The sequence below is a fragment of the Octopus sinensis genome, linkage group LG1, assembly GCF_006345805.1.
Source record: "Octopus sinensis linkage group LG1, ASM634580v1, whole genome shotgun sequence".
In the NCBI taxonomy this organism is placed as follows: Eukaryota; Metazoa; Mollusca; class Cephalopoda; order Octopoda; family Octopodidae; genus Octopus; species Octopus sinensis.
In genome coordinates, this window is record NC_042997.1 from 157032150 (window position 1) to 157047988 (window position 15839).

Below are 15839 nucleotides of genomic sequence, written 5' to 3' on the forward strand. Positions count from 1 at the left end.
TATGTATGTTATTATGGTTGCAGTTTTGATAATTAAATAAGACAACATTCTAATATTCTAAAGCTGATAAACCAACTAATGCGTTTCTCCATTTTCTTATTTGTAATATAAATTAATGGTAAAATATTTCTTTACCTTCACTTATTTAATACAATAAGTGAGTTTATTGCATTGCAATTAAAAACACTTGTGTATTAATAATTTAGGTAGTATACCAACAGTATATTGGATAAGTATTATCCCTTAGAGGGTTGGATCCACAACCCCTAACTTACTTGGTATATATATATATATATATATATATATATAAAAATTCATAAATGAGGGTGAAAAATTAGATATTAATTTAATAATACCATTTTTAGCACTAGAGTTAACCACTTAGCGGTAACTCTCTTATATTTAAGGCGCAGGAGTGGCTGTGTGGTAAGTAGCTTGCTAACCAACCACATAGTTCTGGGTTCAGTCCCACTGCGTGGCATCTTGGGCAAGTGTCTTCTGCTATAGCCCCGGGCTGACCAATGCCTTGTGAATGGATTTGGTAGACAGAAACTGAAAGAAGCCTGTCGTATATATGTATGTGTATATATATATATATATATATATATATATATATATATATATATGTATGTGTGTGTTTGTGTTTGTCCCCCTAGCATTGCTTGACAACCGATGCTGGTGTGTTTACGTCCCCGTCACTTAGCGGTTCGGCAAAAAAGACCGATAGGATAAGTACTGGGCTTACAAAGAATAAGTCCCGGGGTCGATTTGCTCGACTAAAGGCGGTGCTCCAGCATGGCCACAGTCAAATGACTGAAACAAGTAAAAGAGTAATATATATATATACAGTAAAAGCAATTAAGATTCAAGTCAATTCCAATGAATTTACTTGAATGTGGTACTTAACTTAGATGCACCAGAAAACTATATGGTGTTAACCATACAGTAATGTGGGGTGATTATAAACGAGAAAGAAGCAACAAGAATGGATTAGTTTTTAGTACAATTGTTTCATACAAAGACAGGCTTTATTAAAAGTTTTTATTAAGACAGGCTTTATTGCAACTTTTAATAAAGCCTGTCTTTGTATGAAACAATTGTACTAAAAACTAATCCATTCTTGTTGCTTCTTTCTCGTATATATATATATATATATATATATATATATATATATATATATATATATATTATATATATATATAAAATAAAAAGAAAATGGAGAAATATTGATCAACAACAGCTGACAATCATTTAAATTTTTTAATATATATGTACGTTGTATACCTGCGGGATCTTTCTGCATACATTCAAGCAATATGCATTGCAATTACAGAAACGCATTTCTCTGCACACATAAATGATGCAGAAATACACACACTAATGTATGCTGTATTCCATGCAGGCACGAGAGAAAGAAGTCACGGTGGGGTTGTATTGTAAATCCATGAAATGTCACACCACTAATCCTGTTGTCACATTCAAACTCATACAACCTAGGAAAACCCTGCTGTACAAGAAAGAACCTTCTTGTATTAAATGAATGGCCACAGACAGCTCCTTTTAACATGGTGATGTGGTTTTGAGAGTCTTTAAAAGTATGAACATCTGTTGTCATATAGGCCTATTTATTCTATGTACACTAGGTAGGAAATTCTCCTTAACCAGCTTTGGCCTGAAACAGAATTGCTGCCTTAGCTGACTCTAGAAGTGTGAGCGTAAACTTGGTGAAAGGTGTGCCTGGAGATAAAGTACAAGCAGTTTTTTGCTGTTCTATAACTTACCGTTTTCTTAAAATTTTGATCATAGTTATTATATACACAAATTTCTTTGTTTTTCTTTCATATTTCATTATTTGACCAATCGTTTTTTGCAAGTTAGAAAAGGACACATTGGTCAATGCTGTCTTATATATACAGAGCATGCAATAATATACTTCTCTACTATAGGAACAAGGTCTGAAACTTTAACCCATAAAGTGCTGGGACTTGCAGCGGCTAACTGGCCTCCGTTCTGGTGGTATGTAAAAGGTACCATTCAAGCGTGATCATTACCAGCATCGCCTTACTGGCACCTGTACCAGTGGCATGTGTAAAAGATTTGAGCGAGTTCATTGCCAGTACTGCCTGACTGGCCCCATGCCGGTGGCATGTAAAAGCGTTAGGAAGGGCATCCAGCTGTAGAAACTCTGCCAGATCAAGATTGAAGCCTGGTGCAGCCATCTGCTTCGCCAGCCCTCAGTCAAATCGTCCAACCCATGCTAGCATGGAAAGCAAACGTTAAACGACGACGATGATGATGATGATGATGATAGCATGGACTGCTGAGCAAATTTTATGAAAATGAGACTACTATGCACACATAAAAAACAGAAAATAGTTAAAATATCCTCTTAGTATATAATGGCAGCAAGTTTTGTATCAACTGAAAAGTCATTAGTTGGACTATTAGTCATCTTGTCTTCTAGGGCGTATCGGAGCGTTTGAGTGACAAATTAAATGCATCTATCTGGGCCACGATCGTAGCCTGTCGAACTGTGTCTGACGGCAACGATTGTGGCCCGTTGCGCTTTATGTGTTAAGAGAACGAGCTAGTTGATTACCTCAATGCTCAAGTGGTACTTGGTAAAGGGATAAAAGGAAAAATCGACCTCGGCGAAATTTGAACTCAGAACACAAAGACGGAAGAAATAACCCATGTATTTTGTCCGCCACGTTAATGATTCTGCCAACTTGCTGCCTAGGCCATGTAATAATATTGAGCCACCTGAATTGTTAGCACGCCGGGGCAAAATGCTCAGCAGCATTTCGTCAAATTCGTTATGTCAATAAAATGAGTTGAGCACTGCAGTCGATATAATCTATATACCCCCTCTTGCCTCGTGCCAAAATTTGAAACCAATATAAAACATTACATAATAATGAAGGAAAACCTCTCGAAGAGGCGTGTTAGTTCCTGTTAGCATTTATAAGTGTGTGTGTAGTGGTCAAGAGGTTTGTTCTAGAATCCTGTAGTTCTAGGTTAGATCCTATAACGTGACACTTAAGTGTTTTCTATTCTAGTCTCAGCTTACACAATCTTTATGAATGCAACTTAAGCAAACGCAAATTTTGCGGAAACTCATTGGATATATTGGAATTGAGATTCATAGGCCCAGCTTTCCTACCTCCGCCGCCACTAACATCGAGATTTATTTTGAGAATTCTGGAAAAGTGCTTGCCTCGATATATTCTCAGATGACACAATAGCACTCAACGGAGAAACTCCTATGTGGTCTTTCAACTTGCTAGAAATAGCTGTCAAATTTCACATAAATCCCATCCTCTCGTTTCATACACAAAACACTTAACAAATAAGCAAAAGGATTCATTTGTGTATAACGTGAATCGTTCTCGATACACTGTGTTAGAAAAACAAACAAAAAAGATGGAATGGTCACGGCTGGAATGCTTTTGGTCAAAGGGTATGCGAAGGAATACTGAAAAGGGTTAACATGGGATTTAACAACAACGGGAAAACATAACAGGTGCCTATGTGTATGTGGTTGTACCTAAGCGTAAATGTAAGTTTTCATTTGTAGGTTTTATACCGAAGTTAAATAGCACGAAAGAAATAGTGTGAATAAAGTAGAATGAATAAAATAATGGTAAACAAAAACATACTTTTCTTGCGTGTTTCTCAGTTTGGTCTCAGACATTCATACATACTGGTAGAAAGAGGTTTTGGGTAAATTATTGAATTATGTTCAGAAGATTTAGATCTTCTTTTGGTTCACAGTGAGAAATTAGTTAAAGAAATCGAAACTAGTATATTCTGCTAAACTGAAATTGAGTCACCGGGTCAAACTGCCTTAACAACACGAAATTCACACCCACCAATCACAGTGACGATAAGTTTTGTTTTTATTGTTGAATTTAGTTTAATAGATTATTAGGATTTAGTTTTAATGCTTAAAGTATATAATTAAAATACCAATATATACTAAAAACAGATAAATTAAAGTAATACAAATAAATTTAAGGACCTTTAATGGAAAATACATTTCACTATAATGCCATTGTATTTTATTAGTAGGAACAGTATTTCCATAGACACCGTAATAAATCGTTGCCTCGGTTTCAAGCTTGTTGTCAACAGACGCGTTGAAGTCACACAGCTGTTTTGTTTCATTGAGTGTCTCTCTTGAAATAAGGAAATATTATTGTGATATCATTGACATATTTGTCAAGCTAGAATGTAGGACTCATGTAGTCGATGAACATGCTTGAAATAATAACCAAGTCTTCCTCAAAGTACACCCTGCTTTATTTACATTTAAAAATAGTGGCCGTGTGGTAAGAATTCTACTTGCCAACCACATGGTTCCGGGTTCGGACACCTTGGGCAAGTGCTTTCTACTATATACCCGGGCCAGCCAGAGCCTTGTGAGTGAATTTGGTGGTATACAGAACTTAAAAGAAGATCATCGAATGGGTACTACTAGAGAACAGTAGTCCTGGTGTGCGCACTCGCGCATCCGCGCTAGCTAGTCGTAAGTAGTCGATCCTACAACGACTTGCGCGTATGTTTGTATTTCAAGGCTGAATACATATCAAAGAAAATTAAATAATATTTTTCGAACAAAGTAAATAATTTTTTTAACTAAGTAAATAAATTATTTTTATAAACAAACTAAGGTTAGGGTTAGGTTTAGGGTTAAACAGTCGTTGTAGGATCGACTACTTACAACTAGCGAGTGCGCGCACTGTTCGCTAGTAGTACCCATCGAATGTGTATATAGGGTGAGGTGGGGGGGGGGATTAGTAACCCGGATAAAATTAGTAGATTCTGATTTCTCGTTATTCCCTCCCTACCTGTTTTATATGATTTTAATTGCAAGTAGTGCATCGTCCTTAGGACTAAAAATTGGTCAGCATAGTTGTTGAAGTTTTAGAGAGTACAAAACGTAGGTGACAAGTACTTCTTTTTTAAAGAAATTTTTCCAATTGTAATCAAATATCTGTAATTAAATATTCTTTTCTTAGTTGGATTCCAAGTCATTTTTTCCCCGCACTAATGTCTAATTTGATAATTTTTTCAAGTTTCAAAAAAATGACGTCTAAAATGGGGTAAAATGAGTAATGACTAATTTCAATAATTTATTCTCTTTCACTGCATGGTGCGTAAATATATGGGGGAAGAGAGCCACTCCAGAAGATCGTGAAGAATCTATGGAGAATATTTTATGTTGAGTTTTTTTTTTATTTAGTCGCGTTTCGTTAATTTCTTATCATGTACAATTTTTCCATGATTCTCTTTCATGAGCTAGATATTTTAATTTGATTTTGCATTTCTGATCTTTCTGATGTTTGGAGAGGTATATCGATATATACAAGTCTGTTCTCAAGTGTAATTCTGGATATTTGAAAAAGCAAATTAATTTTATCTTGGCTTACTCATTTTGCCCCACCTAAATTTGTCTTTTTGTATGCTGAAAGAGAACAACAATAATTTTCTGCAAGTACGATCAGGTCATAGTATAATGCTTGTGATGCATTTAGCGAAGTCATTTGCTCAGCTGATATAGTTTTTGTAAGGTTATGAACCTTTGTAAAAAAAAAATACATTGTCTCAAAGTATAGAAAGCAGCATAAACTCATCGTGCCCACCAAATTAAATAAAGACAGCTATGACTGGTCTGTGGGGTTACTCTGGGTTTCACGTCCATAAAGCGCTAAGCTTTATAGCGTTTCTTCGGACCCTAATGGCTGGTGACCTATGACCTCTCTTCAAAGTGAAGGGAGAAAAGACCTAGTTACTTGTTGACTTTTCGGTTAAGCTCAAGGGATTGTCTCCCTTAGACCACTATCCGTGGTTTACGCTGTCGGCTTGTGGGTTCCAGTGTAAGCATGTCCGAAGTTTTCCGTCCTAGAATTTAAGATGTTCTCGAGGTCGAGCGAGTCCCTTAATATTCTCGCCCGTTCAGCTATGCACAGCTTGCTACTCTTGCTCCTGTTGATGTAGGGGCCCCGGTAAATCTTCGTATATTGCTACTGTCGATGCTGTTTCTGTTGATGTTGACACTGCTACTTCCGCTGTTGCTGGTGCTGGCTGTTGGGCTGTTGAGCGAACTGTCTTCGTCCCAGAGTTCGCAAGATGGGAGAAGTCCGAAACGTGGTCCTTTGCTATTCGTAAGACTCGCAGAAGAGAAAGCAGATCAACCCCCCCGACACCGAGAGCATCGACGGATGGATGAATGCGCATCCAGGCTCAGCGGTTGCGTAGGAAGTCGGGGACAAGAAAGTTGGAGCGAAAGAGTACAAGAGGGGTCGCCACCACCCCCTGTCGGAACCTCGTGGAGCTTTAGGTGTTTTCGCTCAATAAATTCACACAACGCCCGGTCTGGGAATCGAAACCGCAATCCTCCGACCGCAAGTCCGCTGCCTTAACCATTAGGCCATTGCGCCTCCATTGCTGGTGCTGGTGTTGCTATTGGTGCTGTTGATGTTGGTACTGGTGTTGGTGTCGTTAATGCTGGTGTAGGGTCATCATCGGTGGTGGTGTTGATATAGTCATCGTCGTTGCTGATGTCGCTGTTACGGCGCTATATTGGTGGCGGCTGCTGTTGTCGCTGTTATTGTTGTTATTATTAGCATTATCGTGGAGGCGCAATGGCCCAGTGGTTAGGGCAGCGGACTCGCGGTCATAGGATCGCGGTTTCGATTCCCAGACCGGGCGTTGTGAGTGTTTATTGAGCGAAAACACCTAAAGCTCCACGAGGCTCCGGTGGTGATTCCTGCTGTACTCTTTCACCACAACTTTCTCTCACTCTTACTTCCTGTTTCTGTTGTACCTGTATTTCAAAGGGCCGGCCTTGTCACTCTCTGTGTCACGCTGAATATACCCGAGAACTACGTTAAGGGTACACGTGTCTGTGGAGTGCTTACACGTTAATTTCACGAGCAGGCTGTTCCGTTGATTCGGATCAACCGGAACCCTCATCGTCGTAACCGATGGAGTGCTTCCATATCCCCATTAGCATTATCATTAGCGATGCTGCTATTTCTGTTAGAGTTGCTGCTGTTGTCATTAGTACTGTCATTCCTGCTACTGTAGTAGTAGTTGAGAAAGCTGCTGCTTTCTGCTTAACCATTTGTCCGAACGGTCAATAAGTAGATACGAGGGATTTCTGCCTTCACTATAAAAAGAGGTCATAGGCCACGTGCCGTTAGGATCTGAAGAAACGCTGTAAAGTTAACTGCTTTATGGGCGTGAAACTCAGGGTAACTTGCATAGACCGTCCATCGCTATCTTCAATTACTCTACTGCTCTATAACTTAGAATGTGCTTCTCTTTTGGATTTAGGATTTTGGGTAATTCCTTATCAGCGCTTTCATCCCATTCATCGAGCGTCCTCAGTTATGAGCAGTATTACTTTGTTTATCTACGCAAAATTTAGCAGTTTGGCAACAGACACAATAGAATAGGTACCAGACTTTAAAAAACAAGTGTTGGAATTAATTTGTTCAACTGAAACCCTTCAAGGAGATGTTCCAACATGGCCACAGTCTAATGACTAAAACAAGTAAATGATAAAAAATATGATAAATAATAATTTGAATGGCACAACAATGCACTAAAAATAATAACAATGCTTGCATCAGCCAGCAAGCCAATTGCAGGACCAGCCAGGTATCCAAAACCGGGCCAGCCAGCCAGCCAAGGCCAGGTCAGCCAGCAAGCCAAGTCCAGGACCAGCCAGGTATCCAAAACCGGGCCAGCCAACCAGCCAAGCCAGGTCAGCCATGAAGCCAATGGCAGGACCAACCAGGTATCCAAAACCGGGCCAGCCAACCAAGGCCATGCCAGCCAGCAAGCCAGGACCAGGGCCAGCCAGGTATCCAAACCGGGCCAGCCAACCAGCCAAGGCCAGCCAGCAAGCCAAGTCCAGGACCAGCCAGGTATCCAAAACCGGGCCAGCCAACCAGCCAAGGCCAGGTCAGCCAGCAAGCCAATTGCAGGACCAGCCAGGTATCCAAAACCGGGCCAGCCAACCAGCCAAGCCAGGTCAGCCATGAAGCCAATGGCAGGACCAGCCAGGTATCCAAAACTGGGCCAGCCAACCAGCCAAGGCCTAGGCCATTTTCCAGTCAGCAAGCCAAGTCCAGGAGCAGCAAGGTATCCAAAACCGGGCCAGCCAGCCAGCCCAGGCCAGTTTCCAGCCAGCCAGCCAAGACCAGGCCAGCCAACCAACCAGCCAGCCAAGTTCAATCAACTGAACTATTTGCAGAGCAGCTTTTGAAATTCGGTGAAGGGAGTATTGTAATTCATCAAGAGCAGTTTCTTACACTCAATACAATATATAATTCAGCTGATGTGGTTGCTGAAATCTTTCCGAATCTTCTTCATAATTACAACAATACAAACTGGATCTGTGAGTGAGCTATCCTGGCTCCAAAAAAATGTTGCTGTAAATAGAATTAATATGCTATTGAATAAACTTTGAGGAGAAGTATTCACTTATAACTCAATTGTCAGTGTTGTTGATGATCAGGATAGAGTTAACTACCCCATCGAATTTTTGAACTCACTAGAGCCACCGGGTACAGCTCCTCTTTGTCTTTAGCTGAAAAAAGGGACTCCTATTATGCTATTGCGTAATTTGTCTCAACCAAAATTACGCAGTGATACGAGACTAATTGTGCACGGACTTATGAGGAACTGCATTCTCTTCACTCTTTTACTCTTTTACTTGTTTCAGTCATTTGACTGCGGCCATGCTGGAGCACCGCCTTTAGTCGAGCAAATCGACCCCAGGACTTATTCTTTGTAAGCCTAGTACTTATTCTATCGGTCTCTTTTGCCGAACCGCTAAGTGACGGGGACGTAGACACACCAGCATTGGTTGTCAAGCGATGCTGGGGGCTGGGGGTGGAGGACAAACACAGACACACAAACACACAAACACATACACACACATACATATAAATATATACATATATACGACGGGCTTCTTTCAGTTTCCGTCTACAAGGGTTTGGTCGGCCCGAGGCTATAGTAGAAGACACTTGCCCAAGGTGCCATGCAGTGGAACTGAACCCGGAACCATGTGGTTCGTAAGCAAGCTACTTACCACACAGTAAATATTCTCACTGGCTGCGGTAAATTTGAGACAGTCTTCATTCCTCGCATACCAGTTATACAATCTAATGTCCCATTCCAATTTAAACGGTTATAGTTTTCTATCCGAGTTTCTTTTGCCATGAGCATTAATAAAAGTTAGGGCCAAACATTAAAAGATGCTGGATTACAACTTGAAGAACCATGTTTTTCATATGACCAGCTTTATGTAGGTGCAGCACGTGTAGGAACAAAAGCAAATCTTTTTGCTTATGCACCCAAAATAAAACAAAAAATCATTGTTTATCAAGAAATATTTACTCTTAATGCAACATGAATACTTCAATAACTCAATTTGCCATTACTTTCATTACATTCAAGAATGAATAAACTACCTATTTAAATGAAGTGTATTATATAATCGCCATTAGTGAATTGATAAATAAAAAACACATACAACTCACTTATTATTGTCATATAATAAACAAACAGAAGTTCGTGTATGGAACTGATCTTTTTCTACTTCAATTATTACGTTGTTTTGTTATAAAATACACACATATAGGAGGAGTAAATTATATACAGTAATACAAGGCGGCGAGCTGGCAGAAACGTTAGCACGCCAAGTGAAATGCGTAGCCGTATTTCGTCTACCGTTACGTTCTGAGTTCAAATTCCGCCGAGGTCGACTTTGCTTTTCATCCTTTCGGGGTCGATTAAATAAGTACCAGTTACGCACTGGGGTCGATATAATCGACTTAATCCCTTTGTCTGTCCTTGTTTGTCCCCTCTGTGTTTGGCCCCTTGTGGGTAGTAAAGAAATATATATACAGTAATCCCTCTATTATCGCAGGTGTTACGTTCCAAAAGCCACCGCGATAGGTGAAAATTCGCGAAGTAGAAACAGTATTGTACTTAAATCCTTAAAAATGTTTTAGCCCGAAGGCCGCGGCCATAAGACAACACCACAGAGGAATCATCGTAAACTCAAATAATAAACCGTGATAGGCGAACTGCGATTACTGCATTTAATAATACTTTGAATGTGGTTCCCGAGAAAGAGTAAAAGTAATTACCCGAACAACGACAAGTATTACTGCTAGTATATATATATATATATGTATATATATATAATACATAATGGGACAAGAACGCAAAACTTCCGGACAACTAGGTGATACAAAAAGGGACAACAAAGCATCCAGATAGACGATATAAAGAAAACAAGGACGGGTCATTCGAAGCTTTCTATCTACAGTCAAGAACCAGATTATCCTCGCAATTTCGGCTGATTATTCTTGAGATTGCTCCAATCTGGCCAGCCTCAAGGAAAAAACGTGAAGAAGACTATGATGTCAAATGACTCCTTCACTTGTTTAAGACGGTTAAGTGATGATCCTCAACTGATTTTGATTTCGTCGTGCGGTGGAAATTAATTAAAAAAAAAAAGATCACTTGTACACTTCGCATGGAAACTTTCGGGCAATAAATATATAGAAAACAATTTGCTTACCTAGTTATGTTTAAGATATTTGAATAATAATAAAATCATAAATAATTTGTTTTTCAAGTGACCTTAATATTATATTTTGAAGAAAACTGGCGTACTGGTTGAGGATCAACTGCGATAAAATGTGCTGTACATTTGGTTACTAGTCAAATGACACTGTGCAGCTTCCTTGTTGATTCGCATATTTGTTTCCTGGTTCACTGGCTTAGATTAAATTTCCCCAGTCAAAGTACAAGATAGACTCCCCGATTCTGGTTACTATCATATTTGATTTCATTATCAGAAAATGAAAGTGGGAATAACGCCACTATTGGGCAATGTCTAGCCTCGCCCATCGCTTTTATTTAACCCGAGGTTATGTCTGGATGGTCAAACATGTAATCAAATGTGTTCCAGTCATGATCATACCTATTTTTTTACTGCCCTCAAGGGGCTAAACACAGAGAGGACATACCATCGTTCCTTCAGACCTTTCGCTTACAAGACAACATTATTCAACGTGTCCTTATTTTTTTAAGATAGTTGGGTATGGTGACATGAGTTTCGTACCTATTTCTAATAAGTTAGGTGACGACACCGAAGTTCCCTTATGTTTTCGGTGTCAGTAAATAAAATATGCATCGGTCATTATTTGTCACTCAAAGCTACCGATAAAAAAATGTTGTCGCTTACAACAAATAAGTTTTGAAAAAAAATTACATAAATAAAAAGTAAAAAAAAAACAAACGGTGTGACAGTTAGTCACTATGATTGCTTTGACACGATTAAGTAGTTTTACTTCCTGCCATTGAATTCTAACTTACAAACTAATACCATTTTCGGTTACTCCTCATCTCTCTCTCTCTTTCTTTTTCTCTCCCCCTCTCTCTGTCACACACACACACACACACACATACACACACACACACAGTATGTACGCACATACATGCATGCAGACGCATGTAAATATAGGAATGCTACTTTGGCGGGCGGGTGTCTGTATACATACATAAAAGTTACGGTGTTATAGCTCAATTGATTAGGAAGAGAATTAAACTAGGCGAGAAGCAGTTTATTTTTTGTACAAGGATGAAATGCTATTGATGTCATCTTCCTTATGAGACACTCACAGGAAAAATAATGTGCCACAAGTAAATGTCTATCAGTAGACCTCGAGAAAGTCTTTGACAAGGTTCCACATTCTGTAATCTCATAGAGGCATATGAAATAACGCGTTTAAGAGCGACGAGTGAGAATTGCACAACCCCTGCACAGAGGCAGACAGCAAGGTCAGAGTTTAAAATGTTAATAATGAATATCGATTAATTTAGTGTCAAGGTAACCTCATTTGTCAGTCTCTTTTGTTCATTATAATTCCCCAAGCCATAACCAAGGAGTCTAAGACCGCCTGTTTTAGGAAACTCCTATATGCTGACGATTCAGTTCTTTTGGTCGAATCCGTGACTATTCTGTCATTTAGTGGTATTACTTCGGGTCGATAAATTAAGTACCAGTTACACATTGGGGTCGATATAATCGACTTAATCCGTTTGTCTGTCCTTGTTTGTCCCCTCTGTGTTTAGTCCCTTGTGGGTAGTAAAGAAATAGGTATTACTTCGGCCAATGCTTTCTCTGCCAAACCATTGATTACTAATCGTACCCCTCCTGCTACAGCACCATTAGTACTTTTCCATGCACTTATGCACTTGTTGTTATTAGTGTGCAGCTTTCAAGTCGTTCAATGAGAGTAGGATCTTCATGCACTTTCTTGTGTTCAACTACTCCAAGGATGTTTAGTTATTATAAACAGAATAAGGCATAAACAAAACAATATTTACATGTATATAATATGTATATATTCGGCATTACAATACAAAGTTGATTTCCTGTTGTCGAGAATTGTGTAACGGGAATAGGTTGCTTCTTGCACTTTTAGGGTGCAACTGGTGCATTCCAATTTCCGTTGCTTAAATTTCCAGATTCTACCAGTCAAAGAACTCAAAACGCAACAGTAAAAATATATACTCTTTATTGTTCTTATAACAGATAGAACTAAGGTGGTATATTTGGTTCCACTTGGTATTTGGATGTGGCAAGGCTGAACTTTAACGCTTGTAAGAAACTTACAAGTAGTTCAGCATCAAAACAGAGCTGGTCAAATATGGCGTCCTTAGAGAGCGAAGAAAATACGCGTCAGCAACAATTTGGTGTGGGTAGCCTTCTATCAGACTGCTACGGGGATTAGTTGATCACACGTATGAAAATACGTGCTTTCCCTTCGGTCGCTGTGCCTCAAGTCATTCTGCTCACTGCTGCTATGCGTCTCCCTGTACCCTTTCTGGTCAAGGGTTTACGCTCCCTTGCCTATCAGCTAAATGCCACATCATCTTTCCCTTCTTCCGGTCTTCGCGCATGCGCGAGAGGGCGTTGCGCGCGCGCGCGCTGCTGGATAGCGTCACTACAATTGTATACAAAGTATGTTATGCAAAAACATGAAGGAAAGCGAAATAGTTTCGTATATTGTCTGAGTTAGCTGTACTCAAGGATTCAGTACTTCTACTTTTTATAAACCCTAGCAAATCTTCTAGAACCTTCGGATATACAATTTGGCGGGAATTTACGCAACGTTTTTTCAAGTCTATTACCCTAAATTATTATATATTGGCTGATATTGATTGGTCGAGAACCTTTACATGGGCGTTCATGCATTTTATGGCTATATAATTAGGTTCAAAGAGCTGATCCTGCTTTTTATCGAAATATAATCAAGTCGTGGTTCGAAAATGGGAATATGAGCGAGGTGGTTCTAATCTAGCCGGAGTGTCGCTACAGGCTTTTGCATTTAAATAAAAAGTAGATTGTATGATGCTTGTATATATTTTAAGGGAATTGAACGTAGGTTTTGAATGGAATGGATTTGTGAACACTGGAAAGAAATGTAGTGAGTATGCTTCCCTGGATAAAAAAGAATATAAGGCGCAGGAGTGGCTGTGTGGTAAGTAGCTTGCTAAACAACCACATGGTTCCGGGTTCAGTCCCACTGCGTGACATCTTGGGCAAGTGTCTTCTGCTATAGCCCCGGGCTGACCAAAGCCTTATGAGTGGATTTGGTAGACGGAAACTGGAAGAAGCCTGTCGTATATATATATATATATATTATATATATATATATATATATATATATTGTTACGAACCTGCCGTCGCTCAAACTCGAACCCGGGACCCTACTAAGTCGAGCGACGACGATTGACTAGGCTCAGTCGAACCGGGAATCCGCCACAGAGAGAAAACTGTGGTGGGGGACGGCAGCGAACTCGAACACCGGTGACCGGAGATAACAACAACAGGAGGAAGAGATAGAGAGACAGCGGAAGGCAATTGCTTACGTTTAAGAACAGTTTATACAATTATTACGACATCAAATAAAATGTGATACATAGCAGATACGTTAAAGAAAATAACATGAAACAGAATTAAAAAGAAAACAACAAAATCATTTAAACATAACACGTCGTTCGAAAACAATCAAAGGCATGCACGATACAGAACGTCCGAAGCAATCGAAACAAATGTTCAGTGCAATACAGTTCGGATCAATGTTCTACATTAAAGTCTTTCTCTTTCTTTTTTTCCTTCCTCTTTAACACAATTCACAATGTTCTTTATAATTTCATTTCTTTTCTTCCTCTTTTCCTTCTTTCTTTTTTTTCACTATTCTTTTTTTTTGCATTTCACATCAAAACATACCGTTACAAGCTCCTACTACAATAGCCAATGCCTTCACGCCGTAATCTCTCTCTTTCGCTCTACATGTCCCCAATGCTATCTGTCTGTCTTTCTCAACGTTGTCATCCTCTCGCTTGTCATCTCTCACATTCACTGTCTGTCTTTCTCAACGTTGTCGTTGCCTCTCGCCATCGCAACCTTCTTGGCTGACCGTCCGTATCACTGCCGTCTTTTGCCAATTCACTGTCTCAGGCAGAACTGACCTGTTGCCATCTCACTGTCTCGGGCAGAACTGACTTGTTGCCATCTCACTGTCTCAGGCAGAACTGCCAAACTAACCCAGCTGGTCGCATTTTAAAGGGTGGTTTCTTAAACTTTCCCTGACCGGAAAAGGGTCAGATGTCTCTTCCAAACCCATTAATCTCTCCAGAAACCGACAGGACAAAGGCTTTATCCGTCTGCCTGGCGCCAAACCACGAAACCAGGCCACAAGCACTCTGTTTCTCAACTGACCTCCATATCAATATATATATATATATGTATGTGTGTGTGTGTGTGTGTTTGTGTGTCTGTGTTTGCCCCCCTAGTATTGCTTGACAACCTATGCTGGTGTGTTTACGTCCCCGTCACTTAGCGGTTCGGCAAAAGAGACGATAGAATAAGTACTGGGCTTACAAAGAATAAGTCCCGGGGTAGATTTGCTCGACTAAAGGCGGTGCTCCAGCATGACCGCAGTCAAATGACTGAAACAAGTAAACGAGTAAAAAAGAGTAAGAGTATGTACGAACGACGAAAGAACTGAGAGAAAACCTAAGAAAAATCAACCCCATACCAGCTTGGTATGATGCAAGAAAGTAGATATGTGATGGATGTAGAAGAGGACAGGTGTATGAATATAGAGAATGACGACTGTATAATGGCACTTATAAAAGAGAGGAAACCGAGAAGACTTGGAATATATGCAATATTTTAGGTACCTTTTGTGCTGCTAATCATCGATCTCCCTCTCACGGATCATATTATTTTGACATCTATCACACTTTTACCATCATCAATTTTTGCAAATATCTTTCCCTTGCTTTCCAATTAGCCTTGCCATAATGCCTTGATATTACGCTCTGCCATTGCTTTCTCTTCCATTACCCCTCCGAGCACTGTTTCCTTCTCTCTCCTCTTCCACGCTGTTGCTTTAATCATTTTTATCTAACACTTCATGCTGTTACTTCATTTTTCGCTTTTCACTTATTATCTCCCTTCCTTCTACTCACTCTGTTAATCAAATTGACTGTTGCGAAGGGGGACAACATTGAACAGTCGGGATCCATTTTGTCTAGCAGGGTGAAAAGTAACTACAATAGCATTGGTACCAAGGTAAAATGCATCTAGTACACTCTGTGAAATCGTTGACGAATAAATAATAAATAAAGACAATGAAGAATTGGAAGGATCCATCAGTTTTGTCTTGTTGAGGAGATGATAATTCCTCGAATACTGGCTTCACGTTAAGATGTATCTAGTAAATTCTGAA

The 15839-nt window shown here is 39.7% G+C and overlaps 1 protein-coding gene across 5 annotated transcripts in view; it reads right to left on the reverse strand.

Annotated features, from left to right (window-relative positions):
* Positions 1-10690, reverse strand: part of LOC115218858 (sodium-independent sulfate anion transporter) — a 167045-nt gene extending 156355 nt beyond the window's left edge. The window contains exons 1-2 of one of the 5 annotated variants that reach the window (XM_036505897.1): positions 3660-3881; positions 1934-1935 (exon numbers count right to left, since the gene is read on the reverse strand). Coding sequence is in view for 1 of the 5 variants with exons in the window: in XM_036505901.1 (XP_036361794.1) it covers positions 3658-3694 (37 nt within the window). In the remaining 4 variants the exon portion in view is untranslated. Of the gene's footprint in view, positions 1-1933; positions 1936-3657; positions 3887-10671 lie in introns of those variants that run through there. The other 4 variants (XR_005000640.1, XM_036505890.1, XM_036505885.1 and 1 more) reach the window with 4 other exon arrangements.
* Between the last annotated feature and the right edge of the window lie 5149 nt (positions 10691-15839).